Genomic DNA, 14,634 nt, shown 5'->3' on the forward strand with positions numbered 1-14,634 from the left:
TCAGGGACAGACAGCACACTTGCTAATGTTTGTTCTGAAGGGCTGGTCTGGGAGGGCGCTAAGAGACCAGGTTAAGCCCAGTTGCCATCAATCTCCTACCTCCTCTACAAATACAAATATCAGTTCTTCACAAACAAAGAATCCCACCAGTAGTGTTCATCCAAAGTGAGAAATTATAAAAAGTTAGGAACCATAAAAACATAAATTGTAGGAGTCAAAGAGTACTACAGTCTTCTACCTCACAAAATACATTAAGGTTATCAAAACCCTTGATGAGAAGTGGAACAAAACCCAGATCTCTTATATATACTTCGGAAGTCTTTCCTGGAAACAGTCAAATGGTTTAACTCAGTCACTACATATAATCCCGTGCATTTTTGTGGACACAGAAAGCAAAAAATAAATTGTTCCAATCAACAAAATTTTTACAAAGAAAAGAAAAACTTACCACACAACAAGTTGGGCACTGAGTTTTATAGGACAAAAATTTTCTTATACAGAGAGAACAATCTGTAAAAAGACACAAATTGCAACATAGGAAGTTATGCTATTCAGTAACATAGGAATCTGACTATTAACAAAATTCTGGCCCAAGACTAGAGTACTTCCAGCATTATATCATTATAATTATAATTTTAAGTTTCTAGCACCTTCTTGCTCCACAAGTATTTATATGTGTAACTAAAAGCACTGTTAAGAAAACACATCTAGTACAATGAAATTTCTAAGCTCTCACAACGCTGTGAGCACAAACCACTCCCTCTTTGTTCCATTTATGAACCACAGTACACACAGATGCCCTAGGTTTACTTAATACATGTGCCAGATACCTACACCCTAACTAACCCTGTGATGCCCACCACCCTATGCTTAACAAGTACTTGGGTGGCAAGTGTCAAAACAACAGACAGGGCTAAGGTTTTTTACCTTAGCCAACAAAGTACAGGGCAACTACATTACAACTCAAGCAGGAAATAAGTATCTACTAAATTCTTCATAGCTGAGGCAATGTACGATGTATTCCCAAAGGAAACTATCTGGTGTAATAGATGATACCTCAATGGTGGCTCCTTTACATGAAGCCAAAGCTCAGCTGAATTAAGTAAGGAGCCTTATTAAAAACATATCAATTTAGTTGGAGAAACAAAAACAGTATGATTTTGATGGTGCAAGTATTCAAAAATAAAGTATTGCTGGCTCCAACAACAGCCCCAAGGGGAAAATAGGAAGGGCCATATTATGGACAAGGACAGGCAAAAGACAGGTTGAGAGCCTCTGGGCATTGCAAAGAAGCTGGAAGTTGCCATTCAGTTGTGAGCAACCTGAAAAGCCAACAACTCTCCTCAGATTCATCAGAAAATCAGAAAAGCAAGGTCACAGGCTAAACTGCTACCCCTCCCCTCAAAAAACTAGACAGGCAGCACTACAGGGAGGAGAGACCACAGGCAGAAAGCACCTCAGGAGCCAGAACAAAAAAAATAAAAAAAAAAACTATACTGAAGCTACTGGAGACAGCATCAAAGAGAACACCTGAAGTGTGACTGACAGTTGCTGGAAAGATCTGAAAGTTGGTTCCAGGAGTGGGGTAATATTCTGAAAGGTCTGACCATACTGGGGTGGGTTTGTTTGTTTGTTTTGGGGAGGAGGAATGTGGATGACTTTGAGACTTTAGACTAGGAAAGCAGTTGAAGTAGGGCTTAGTGGGCCATCCTAGTAGGAGCTTGGAAGGCAACAGTGCTGAGAGCAATGTGGGACGATGAAGGCCAGCTCAAAAGGTTTTAGAGGGGAACAATATTAGCAACTGAAATAGAAAGCATTCTTGTGATATTCTCGCAAAGAATGTGGCTACTTTTCACACTTGTCCTAAATTAAAAACAGATTAATTTCCTTGGTAGAAGAGATTTTAAGACAGTTGAATACTGATTCAGTCAAGTAGTTCTTAGCAATCCCTCTTATGCAAGTCTACGTGAAAAAGAGCAAGTGGAACAAAACTGTGGGGGCAAGGGGGGGGGGTAACACAAAATGTAGTTTGAGAAGAAAAAGAACAGCAGAAAATTTAATGTCAGAGTCAAGGACTGCTGAAAGAGCTGAGAAGACTAAAGAAAGAACTGTTATACAATAAAGGGAGGGGTGCACTCAGGGCAAGACCCCATCCAACAAGGAAATGCCTGAGGAATTTTTTGCTGCTAAAAACAAAGGAAAGCTTCTACAAATGTAATTCAAGGAGGGACTAGGCTCTTTGCCAACTGGGCAGTAAAATTTGTGTTATCAACAAGATTCTTGCTTTCAGTCATGAGGATACACAAGTATAGTAGTTGTGGAATCTTCCTCCAAAGCTAAATAGAGCCTGCCACAGGAATGCCCTGAAAGGCCCTGAAAGCATGAAGCTGTGACAGTGAAGCCTGGACTATGCTGGGAGACCCCAAGATATTAGAAATACCAGAGCCCTGGGATATCTGCCAAGGAGAGCTATACACAGGGAGCCCAAGAACAAGGAGTGTGCTGCAGTCAGCAAAGTTGGAATGGAAGGAAAGAACCGTCTAAATCCTGGCCTGACATCAGACAAAAAGCTAGAAGATTTGGAGTTTGTCCTTCTGGGTTTCAGCTGTGTATTGGCCCAGTATTTCCTCACTATGCCCCTTCTTCTCCATTTTGGATGGCAAGGTATATTCTATGTCACTGTATGCTGGAATTATGTAATTTGCTTTCTGATTTTGAGTTTACAGGAAGTAACAATTAAAACACTACCTTGAGTTTCAAAACAGAATTTGGACTTTTAAATTGTGTTGTGACTGAAAAACTATAGAGACTTTTGAAGCTTGACAAAATGCATTTTTGCATTATTGTATGGCCACCAGTCTATGGAGGTCAGAGAGTGGAATATAGTGGATTGAACGAAAATGGCCCCATAAGCCACTTGGTGGAACTGTTAGGGAAGGATTAGAAAGTGTGACTTTGTTGAAGAAGATCTATCACTAGGGGTGGACTCTGAAGTGTCAAAAGACTCGGGCCATTTCCAGTCAGGTCTCTCTACCTCATCTCATGGTTGTGGATCAAAATGTGACCTCTCAGCTACTGCCCCAGCACCATATTGCCTGCCTGTTGCCATGCTTCCCACCATGATTGCCATGGACTCTAAACCTCTGAAACTGTAATCCCAAATAAATTCTTGCTCCTGTAAGTTGCCTTGATCATTATATCTTTCAACAGCAACAGAAAAGTAATTAAGACAGTAAGTCTCCCAGGCAATATTTTAAGCCACAAATTCCTAACCATGGTTGCTGAACTCAGGCATCTACAGGGATGGTTACTCCTTTTAACTTAGTTTCCCAGACTCTCACTTACATTAATTCAGTGGATGTGGATGGTTTTTTTAAAAAAACTACATCACTTTAAATCATATTATTTCAACAAAAATTTAATAATTATTTTTAGCTAGTAAGAAAACACCATCCAACCAACTAAGGACCAGCATTCCAGAATGTGCTCTGCCTAATTTTGTGACCCTCATCTGGAACAGCAACACAGTGACTTTGGATTCAGTTTAACTAACCTGCTTCTTAATTCATTCAAACTTTAATAACTAAACACAAACAAGCAGAGTGAAACAGAATAAACTGATTTACCATGATGAATCCTGGAATGTGTAAGGAGCAATAAACAAATAGGATTCAGACCCATCAATCCTATCAATTCAAGACAATACCACATGATAGATCTAGCTATAGACAGATCTATGGGTATTTCAAAGACCACATTATCTGTTGAAGAAACTTACTGTACTTGTTATATGACATATCTGTCAGAACTCACTGAATATGCTCATTTTAATGTATGATTTTTATTGTTTGTAAAGATATTAAAGTTTATTTAGGAACAATCCCCAATGTTGATCGTGGCTATTAATATGACTCTACCTGGAAGGAAACTAACATTTGTAAAGACCCATTATTGATGTAGGATTCCCCTCTGTATGCTGTGAATATGTTTTACTACCATGGTTAATAAAAGAAGCTGCTTCAGCCTATAGCAGGGCAAAATATAGTCAGGCTGGAAGAGATAGAGTAGGCAGAAACAGAAAGACACCATGTAGCTGCAGAAGAAGACAGACACCAGAACTTACTGGGTAACCAGTAAGCCATAGCCTTGTGGCGATACACAGAATAATAGAAAAGGGTTAATGTAATATGTAAGAGTTAGTAAGAGTTAATAGAAGCCTAAGATAATAGACCAAGCAGTGTTTTAATTCATATAGTTTCTGTGTGATTATTTTGGGTCTGGGCAGCCGGAAACCAATGGGCAGTCTTAACTTGCACATTGTGGTGGTTTCAATGAAATGGCCTACATTTTTCTCAGGCATTTGAATACTTGGTTCCCAGCTGGTAATGCTTTAGAAAGACTTAGGAAATGTGGCATTGCTGGAGGAAGTTAGTCACTGGGAGCAGGCTTTGAGAGTTTAAAGACACTGTCCATTTCAAGTTCCATCTCTCCACTTCCTATTTATGGTATAAGATGGGAGCCCTCAGGCTCTACGCTTGCCTGCAGCCACAATTCCCTGTCGAGATCATGATGGACTCTTATCTCTCTGGGAGGTACACATCAAATAAACCCTTCCTTCCAAAAGTTGCCTTCATTATGGTGTTTTATCACAGCAACAGATAAAGTAATGATACACTCAAAATGAGCCAAGGAGTGAGGGTTTTGTTTTGTTTTGTTTTGGTTTTGGTATGGCTATTATATGAGGAAGCACTTGCATGGATGCCAATGTTGTGTGTCCTCCTCAATCACCTTTCATCTTATTTTTGAGACAAAGTCTCTTACTGAACCTGAAATTCTCTGTTGTTACTGTTGTTTTTCCAGGTAGGTTGACTAGAGCGAGGCCCCAGGATTCACCTGTCTCTGAACACAAGTGCTAAGGTTATAGGTTTACATCACTACCCTTGGCTTTTATGTGGATGTTTGGGTGAAGGTTTCACTCTAGCCCCTGGCATCCACATGTCCAAAGAGTCTGGAATGTTTGTATAGAAGCTCTACCCCAAGCCCCCTCCCCTGGACTTGCCTCAGTCCAGACCCCATTCCTGAGAAAGCCCACCAATGATCCCTCCCCAGAGATGCTCAAGGCCAACCACAGGGTATTTAAATTGCCTTTCCCACAGAACAAACAAGTGGTTTTCTGGTCTTCCTTTACCGTCTCCTCTCTAGGGGGCTGGAAAGTCATCCAGGAGCGTTTCTATCCATTAAATGTGGGTTTTTCTAATTCAGTTTGATTCGGTCTGATTTGGATTATTGCATAGGAGGAGAGGCTTATCGGGGTGCAGAAACTTTGTAGTGGGTAGTAGGGATCAGAATTCATGTCCTTACTTTGCCTACTAAACCATCTTCCACAGCCTCAAGTTCGGCATATTAGCTCTCAGAACTATCTGAAGTAAAAATTACTCCGCAGTCTTTTCCACTTAGAGAAATGTTGGACAATAATTTTAAACTCCTCCACTTGGTAAGTGGCACTCAGAAGCCAAGCGCAGGTGTATCTATCTGCAAAGCTGACACTTGCCAACATCTTATGACTTTACAGAACTTTCTGTCAAAGCTTTTTCCCAATTAAACCACCTTTTTTTAAGCCAAACTGAACTGATTTTTAACTTTCCAAGACAAATATCCACTTGAAAGCAGAAGACAAAAAAAGTTCATAATCTAAATATTCAATAAACTAGATGGCCTAAATGACAGGTTAACCAGCCTCCACAACCTTGAGCTATCAAAATCTGAACACAGCAGCAGAGCACTTGCCTACGTATATATCTATGAGGGCATGCAAACCGACATCACCTAATAAACAGGTAAACAAATGAATAAGCTTATACACCAAGCATTTAAAACATATTTGTCATAAAGAAGATAAACAATTCCACTACATAACCCTTTTCAGTATCACCCAGCTGCTAAGTGATAAAACCATCTGAACACTCTTCAATGAGGGAATTCTGAGGGAATCCAGATGGTCCTTGAATTACAATGGTTTGACAATTTTCCAGCCATAGCAGAATACAAAAACAGTATTCATTCAATAGAAACTATATTTACATTTAGATTTCCTCCATCCTGCTCCCCACTGCCTTCGCTTGCAATATGCAGTAAAATACTTTTGAAATGCCGGGCAGAGGAGGCAGGCACAGCTCCCAACTCCAGTTGGTCAGGAGTGTCAGTTCATTCTACCTGTACTGTGCTATATACAAAAGGAAATAAGTGAGGTGCATTAACAAAATTTTAACTTAACAGTATTTTCACCTCCTGACAGGCTCACTGGGATATAATTCCATGCTGAAACGTGTCAACATTCCTATTGTTTTTGAAGGTTAAGATTTATAATTCCACACCAAGTGGTTGAAACATTCATCCGTCATTCTGCTAAAAGCAACATCCCAAAGCTTAACATATTAAAGTGCTCAGCAAATAACCATGTATTGTTACCAAAATCTTCACTGCTGTAAAGTCAATAAAAAGCATATAAAAATATCCAAAAGGGGGGGGGTGGCAGAAAATGTAAGACCCTTGTAAGAAACTACCATATTTAAGATGAGGTAATGGCATAGACCTTCCTAAAAGTACAAGATAGAGGAATGGATGATGAAAAATGAACATGTGAATGAATCTTCAGTGTTAATGAAAACTACTTTGTGCTTTTACTAACGCAAAACAAAATGTACTTACAGTTATGAGAGCACTGGGGAATTATCACTGCAATGTTGAAATACTCGAAGCAAATCCCACAGCGTAGCAAATCATCTATTGTCTGAAATATTAAAACACATGTATATCAACAAGACATCAACAACAGAATCAATGCCTGGCACACAACTTTCCCTCTATTTCCCTAAAACAATTATTTGTAGTTATACATATTCAAAATCTAACAACAGATAAACATGAAAGTCTAATGACAGAGAAAAACCTTCCCACAAGTATTCAAATTTGCTCTAGTTGTGGTGGTGGCAGGCCTTTAATCCCAGCACTCAGGAGGCAGAGGTAGGTGAATCTTTGAGGCCCGCCAGGTCTATAAAACAAGTTCCAGGAAAGCCAGGGCTATTACACAGAAAAACCCTGTTTTGAAAAACCAAAAACAATTAAAAACAAAAACTTAAAAATTCAAATTTCAGATTACCCCAGTCACTTTGTACAGTTGATACTGTGGATTCTCATGCCATACTGTTAGGCCTTCACAAAGGGCTCTGCATTTCCGCTCTTCTTCTCCCATACTCTAGCTCTTCAGACCCCATCCTCTGGCATATGGTAACCACTTGGTGGAAGACATCAACAATCCATCACCACATAGCTTAAGGATCAAGTTGGAAACTAGTAAAGTCAAACAATAAAAAGCCTCTAGCAGGGTATGGCCACATGCACCTGTAGTCCTAGCATTTCGGAGGCTGGGGTAGGACTCCGAGACTGAAATACCCATCCTCCTCATGGTAGTTCAACACTTACTGCATGATTCACCACAGTGCAGCCACACGAGGAAGCCTTCAAAACAGCTAGCTACAGTCAGTGTCAAATTGGACAACAAGCCAAACAGAATAGGATTCACTCTTGCAACTTAAACTTTAGTTTAAGTAAAGTAATGATAGGAAGATAGTAAGGTAGGCTGCTTTATTCTCAAGAAATAAATGTTTGGGAAGTTGAGGAGGTAGCTGAAGGGTGGAGTCCTTGTCTAGCATGAAAGTGACCCTGGCTGCCACCCTGAGCTACACACACACACACACACACACACACACACACACACACACACACGGGCATGCATGCACGCACGCGATATGAATAAAAATAAAGATTACAGCTAAAGATAGTGGCACACGTTCCCCAGCGCTTGTGAGTTCAAGACCAGCCTGATCTACATAGTTTCAAGACAGCCAGAGCAACACTGTGAGACCCTGCTCATAAAAACAAAAGCAAAAATAGAATGTATTGCACATATGAAGAAAATTCTGTAAAAATACAATGAAGTGATAAATTATAGTTACTAAGATAAAGGAACTGAGGAGCATGCCAGGAAGGAAATCTGTTTCATTTTAAGTATTTCTTAAGCCACATGAATCTGTTACTTAAAAACTGTAGAGACTGAAGAGATGGCTCAGCAGTTAAGAGCACCAGTTGCTCTTGCAGAGGACCTGGGTTGGATTCCTGGTACCCATACCACAGCTCATGACCATTTATGACTCTGGTTCCAGGGATTCAATGCTCTCTTCTGACCTCTACAAGCACCAGGCATGCATGCAGAACACATACATATATGAGGCGAAACACTCAATGTACAAAATGAAATAAGTAATTGTTTAGAATAAATAAATAATTTAAATATAAGTAAATACCATTATGGTGGCACACACTTTTAAACCTAGCACTTCAGAGGCAGAAGCAGGAGAATCCAAAAGTTAGACACCACCTTGAGCTAGCCAGCAAGCTCCAAGTGTGTCTGGACTACACAGGGAGCCTGTCTCAAAATCAAACACAAACAAGTTGTCATTAACAATCCATATGATAAAATATCATATAGCTATTAAAAACTTGTGCTGGGCAGTGGTGACACACATTATAATTCCAGCATTGGGAGACAGAGTTTGGGGTCAGCCTGGTCTATAGAAGGAGTTCCAGGACAGCCAGGAATACTCAAGGGAAAACTTTGTCTCAAACACGAAACAAGCCAAAAAAGAAAAAAAAACCAAAAACCTATCTTAGGGAAATACAGTGCTTTTATAAAAAGTAAGGAGAAAGTCTATATCTGGGGCAGGGGCAGGAGGGTTACCAAGTGATTCTTAGTCAAAATAAATAAAAAATAAAAAATATCCACCCAAGTAAATATTACTTAAGTAAAATAATTCAGTGTGCAATGATTCCTTAAACTCAAAGGCTAAGTACTGGGCCTACGTCCTAATCTCCGTTTTAAAAAGATGTGAGCCACTGATGAGGGAGGGGGACTTCATTGGGGGAGGGGGAGGGATATGGGAGGAGGTAGGGGTGAGGAGGCAGAAATCTTTAATAAATAAATAATAAAAAGAAAAAAATATGTGAGCCAGGGATGGCCACTGACCATGACTATAAACCCAGCGAGCTGGGCGATGGTGGCGGACACCTTTAATTCCGCACTTGGGAGGCAGAGGTGGATCTCTCTGAGTTTGAGGCCAGCCTGGTCTACAAAGCGAGTTCCAGGGCAGTCAAGACTGTTACGCAGAGAAACATTGTTACAAGGGTAAGGGTGAAAAAAATAGCGCTCCGGATGTTGGATCAGGTGGATAGAGGCTAGACTGGTCCTACCGAACTCCAGGCCAGCCAACGACTAGAGTAAAAGCTTGTCTCATAAACTAATAAAATAAATAAAAGTTGAATAAAAGAGAGATGTGTCGTTGAAACAGGCAGGGCACATCAGGGAGAAACCGGCTGCAGTGTGCTAAGAACGAGGAGCACTTGTGAACCTCAGCGAGAAAAGGAAAGCCATGGCAAGCAGATCCCCTGTTTTGCTATATGATTATAAAACGTCATCAGATGCAATGTCCACCCAAATCACGCGTGGTGTCACTGTTCACACAAGAAGTCTTCCAAGGATGAGCTGTCACCATTGTTGACACCGCGTTCCGGTGACTTTATCCTGATGACGAGGTGCTTGTGACTGAAACCCAAAACACCCGGTTCGTTAGGGCGGCCATCCCGGGCTCACGGCATAGGCCCGCTGCGCGTTCCCGAACAGTCCCGGGCGTTGGACCCGGCGTCGCGAGGCCGGCCAGGGTAGGGCCGAGGCGGAAGCGCGCGGCCCGGGCCGCCCCGCTCGCAACAGCGCCGTCCGCGCCCCGGCCTTCCTGGGACACTCACCTTCATCATCGACAGCCCCGGAGGCCACCTTGGCTCGGCCAGGGTCTCCATGGTCGCACCTGACAAGGCCACCAGCTACCGGCCTGCCGCCCAGTCCTTCTACTCGAAATTCCCCGCGCTATACCTACGTCAGCAACGCGCGACGCGCTCGAGGCGAACGCACAGCATGCTGGGCGTTGTAGTTAGCACACATCGGGCAAAGCTGAACTAGATTGTTGCAGTCCTTAGACCTGGGGGAGAAGAGGATGATTGAGGATTAAGGGCAGCTTGAATCTGCCTTAGAAAAGGAATAAACATAGCGGACAATGAGGACTACTGAGAACTCAAGAACAATGACAAGGGGGTTTTGATGCTACTGCACGTACTGGCTTTGTGGGAGCCTAGGCAGTTTGGATGCTCACCTTTCTAGACTTGGATGGAGGTGGGGGTTCCTTGGACTTCCCACAGGGCAGGGAACCCTGACGAGGGACTTGATTGGGGGAGGGGGAGGGAAATGGGAGGCGGTGGCGGGGAAGAGACAGAAATCTTTAATAAAAAAATAAATTTAAAAAAAAAAAACAAGAAAAGGAATAAACAAAAGATTCCCGAAGGTGACTGAGTATTAGGAAAAAAACAGTCAGGAATCAAATGAAGTCTAAACCTTGATAGATATTTCAAGGTCTAGCCTCTTCTCTTCCCCTTCAGGTCGTACTCTCTGGTTACTATAGAGATCTGTCCTGTTCCTTGAAAACATCTAAAGTCACACTTCTGTCTCAACCCCGCTTTCTGTGAGCGATAGTGGTGGCATCCCCCTGAGCCACACAGAGCCTACAATGATCTAAATAGGAACTCTTGCTTTAAGTGGGGGAAAGACATCAAACGCAGTGTTAGCTCCAGTAAGCACGTGCCACTTACCTACTCCCCACCCCCACATACCTCTAAAATTTTAAAGTTACTTCTATTCTTCAGAGATAACTATTGGTAATATTGGCACTTAGTTCCCAGATGTTTCCCATGCAAACTGACAGAGTTTCTCCTTGACCAAACTTCTGTCAGGCTCTCGAAATATCTTCTAGCCAATCTTCCTCATAAGGTCCAGTTTGGGCAAAGAGTATTACTAAATTAGTTTAAAAGGAGCCCACGTTCTTCATATCAAATCACTCCGACTTCTTGATAGGTTCCTCATCCTCATCCATCTTGTGTTGCGTTTCAGATGGACAGGGATCCAGGCAGTTGGGAGCCATCGAATGCTAAGCGCTACAGCTCAGATGGGAAAGATGCTGGCAATAGAAAGCCAGGTAATCGTGTTATAGCCAGGATGAAAGAATATTCTGGCAGTTGGGAGCCAAGGAACAACACAGGTCACAGTACATGTAGCAGCTTGCAGCCCTGCTCCTGGGAAAGGTTTCCACAATGTAATGTCTCTGCTAGGGCAGGAGAGGGCTTCCCCTGGCGAAGTTGTAACAGTAACAGTTCTATTCTGGTATGCCCAAGTGTAACAACTCCACGGTGCTAGAGGAAGGTTTCCCCAGTGAAAGTGTTATAGCCCTGCCTGGTTCTGGCATTCTGGCAAAAAGTTGTTACTTCTCTCCTCTGATCCATTCCAGTGAAAGAAGTTCTCACCCAAACCTCATTAAAGAGATTTATTGGGAGGGAAGAATCCAGGAAAGTGGCTACCTCTGCAGGGGTGGAAAAAATGGTAGCAACAAACTGAACAGGTGCAGAGCTTCTTAGGGGCAGAATTTTTCCAGGGAGATTTTCAGGGTGGGAATTGGCCAGATTTCAGTCCCTTATGCTCAGATTGGCTAGATCTCTGCTCAGGGATTGATCTGCTTCCCTGGACAGGGATTGGTTGGTTTTCTGCTTAATTGGTCAGGGGCAGATTGGACTCTGGTTTCAGGGCCAAAGTGTGTTTCTTTCACTGGCACTTTTTAACTTTTGGCTCTAATTTCAGGACCAGGGCATATTTCTTTCATTGGCTCTGATTTTAGAGCCAAAGTGTGGTTTTGTTGTTGTTTGTTTGTTTTGTTGGAGTTTTTGGCACTGGTTTCAGAGTCAGAGTACGTTTCTTTGGTTCTGGATTCAGGGCTAAAGTTTTTCTTTTACTAGCCATGGTGTTTCTTTCACTGGCTCTGGTTTCAGGGCCAGGGTGGGTTTCTTTGACTGGCCCTTTTACCCTATACATCTCCCAGATGATGTCTTCCGGCCCTGACCAGTCTCCAGCAAGAATCATTTTGGCTGGTTTAACCAGAATCCCATCATCTAGATGTAATGCTGACCACTCAACTCAGCCTTCATCCTCTGCCTTCTTCTGTGGGCCTCCCTTCACTAGGTCTCAGGGGCCACAGGTTAGTCCAGGTGCCACCTAAGACAGAACCCTGCAGCTTGCCATGTCACTGACACGCGTGTGCCCCATGCATCCATACAGGCAGCATATTTGTTCTGAGAGCTTACAATGGGCCAGGCACGTGAACTCTCCCGGGAAACAGGCAGAGATGTGGCTGTCACAGACTCTTTACAAATGTGAAGACTGAGACCCAACAGGTTAGGACTTCAATTCTTTTGAATTGTATTCATAAAGGGAGCTCTGTACTCTGAACCAATTAATTTTTTGTAGCCTACACTCACATATGAATTGGACAATAATGACATAAACAACATTTAGACAATAGACTTTAATATCCATCGCAGTAATAGCTAACACATATTAGACCACCTGCGTTCAAAGCACATGCAAGTGTTTTTACATCTAAGCACTATTTGGCTTATTTGTTTATCATTCAGATGAAAGAGAATAGGTCATTGGTTCAGGGTATTTTGCCAATAAGTAGAAACAGGGTTTGAACTCACACTGTCTGGCTTTTGAGAACATACTACCTACCACAGAATATTCTCGTAAGAATCCAGCCAAGGCAATTCTTCTCACAGATATAGGAACAGAGTGTCAGAACAGCAAAATGATTCATCAGGATCACATAATTTTGCCAATGGCAATGCTCGGGGTTGAACCAGATTTTTAACTTCAACCCAAAGAGATCACCAGAGACACTTTATTGAGCAGACAAGAGCACACAGAGCAGAGCCAAGTCTGAGAATCCCAGGACACTGGACTGAGCAAACCAAAAACCAGGCTAAATGGAGGATTAGGGGCCTGGTGGATTTGTACCAACCAATCAGAGAAGAGTGTGCAAATGAACTAGGTTAACTTGGATGTTGCTGGATAGTTGTGGATGCATCAGGAGCAGGTATCTGTGCAAAGATAGGGCAACACAATAAGGCCAGTGTACAGCAGTTATTCCTTTAGAGTCCTCTTTGGATAGTGGGTAAGTAAGTTGACAAATGGCTGGGGGGGGGGGAGTTAAGAATAGGGAAGAAAGGAAGAAGGAATGGAAGGAGGGAGGGAAGGAGAAAGGAAGGAAAGAAGGGAGGGAGAGACTAGGCAGGGATACAGAGGCACTCCCCTCTCTGGGCAGAGCCTCAAGGCTACACCCCATGCAATTCATCTCTGAAACCACTTGGTGAGACTGCATGAATGAACAAATTACCAGAGAGCTCACATTCCCAGGCTGTCTTTTCCTCCTGAGCCCAATGTCTCTCTCCTGTTCTCTTTGGCAGCAACCAGGGAGTTAAGCACTACTCCAGGTCACCTATGGACCGTGGAGGAAAGTTCCAGGGGATAAGCAGATCCCAGGAGGCCACCATGGGCTCAGAACAATACATTGACACCTTCCCTTAAGCCTCAAGAACCATTCTCCTGTAACAAGCTGCCATCTGTCTCTGTGACATGTGTCCTTATTTTTTTTTTTTTAGATCAATAAAGAGTGTGTGCTTCTTTATTCAGGAACAAAAACAAAATGTTCTGTATTTTAAAAGGATACCAAAGTCAGTAGGATCTCCCACAACACTTAGAACCAAGCAAAGAGCCACGAGAGGGTAGCTCCATAAAAGACAGTTGACCAGTCAACTTGAATTTCAAATACAGAGAATTTTGAAGTGTAGTATGCCACAAATATTGCACATAACATACTTATAGTTTTAATAATTATTCCCTGTTTATCTGAAGTTAATTTTTAACCTGGTCACATTGTGATTTTATTTGTCAAATCCAACTACTCTAATCAGAGGGATGTGCTCCCAGCCACGTGGGGCCTGTCTTGGACTCACCCTTGATGTTTCATGGTCCTGAGCACCTGCCAAAAGTATCTTTGCATCTTTCTTCCTCTCTACCCTTCATCCCCTCTTCTTTGAGGCACTGCTTCACTCTCTTAAAGCGCTTGGGGTTTTGTCCCTCCTTCCTTCCCATCTTCCTTCTCTCTCCCTTCCTTTCTTCCATTCTTGTTTTTATTGTTCTTTGTCTGTTTGTTTGCAGTACTAGGTATCAAACCCAGGGTGTTGAGTGAACTAGGCAAGCAATCTACCACAATGCTATATCCTCAGTTTCCACCCCCATACACCTTTAAAGTTTAGTTATTTGTGTTTGAGTGTTCTGCCAACCTGTCTGCCTGTGCACTACATGCATGCCTGGTGTTTGCAGAGGTCAAAAAAGAGAGCTGAATCCTCGGATCTAGAATTGTAGATGACTGTGAACTACAATATAGATGTCAGAATTCGAACCTAGGTCCTCTAGAAGAGCAAGAAATGCGCTTAACCACTGAGCCATCTTTTCAAGCCTTAACCTTTAGGTTTTTAAGACAAGGTTTGGCTATGAAACCCAGGGTATCTGCTTTTACTACAGAAACTGTAGGACACTATAAGACCCAGCCCTTTCATTCAATTTAGTAGATGTTTCCAGACCCC

At 42.4% G+C, this 14,634-nt stretch overlaps 1 protein-coding gene across 1 annotated transcript in view; it reads right to left on the reverse strand.

Moving 5' to 3' along the window:
- Rad18 (RAD18 E3 ubiquitin protein ligase) overlaps positions 1–9,973 on the reverse strand; it is an 86,081-nt gene extending 76,108 nt beyond the window's left edge. The window contains exons 1-3 of the mRNA XM_041637834.1: positions 9,859–9,973; positions 6,709–6,790; positions 449–510 (exon numbers count right to left, since the gene is read on the reverse strand). Of these exons, the coding sequence (XP_041493768.1) occupies positions 449–510; positions 6,709–6,790; positions 9,859–9,909 (195 nt within the window). The 5' untranslated portion in view covers positions 9,910–9,973. The remainder of the gene's footprint in view (positions 1–448; positions 511–6,708; positions 6,791–9,858) is intronic.
- Between the last annotated feature and the right edge of the window lie 4,661 nt (positions 9,974–14,634).

Source organism: Microtus oregoni, unplaced genomic scaffold (assembly GCF_018167655.1).
Source record: "Microtus oregoni isolate MIOR12 unplaced genomic scaffold, Mior012 000002F_ref0000024, whole genome shotgun sequence".
NCBI classification, from domain to species: domain Eukaryota; kingdom Metazoa; phylum Chordata; class Mammalia; order Rodentia; family Cricetidae; genus Microtus; species Microtus oregoni.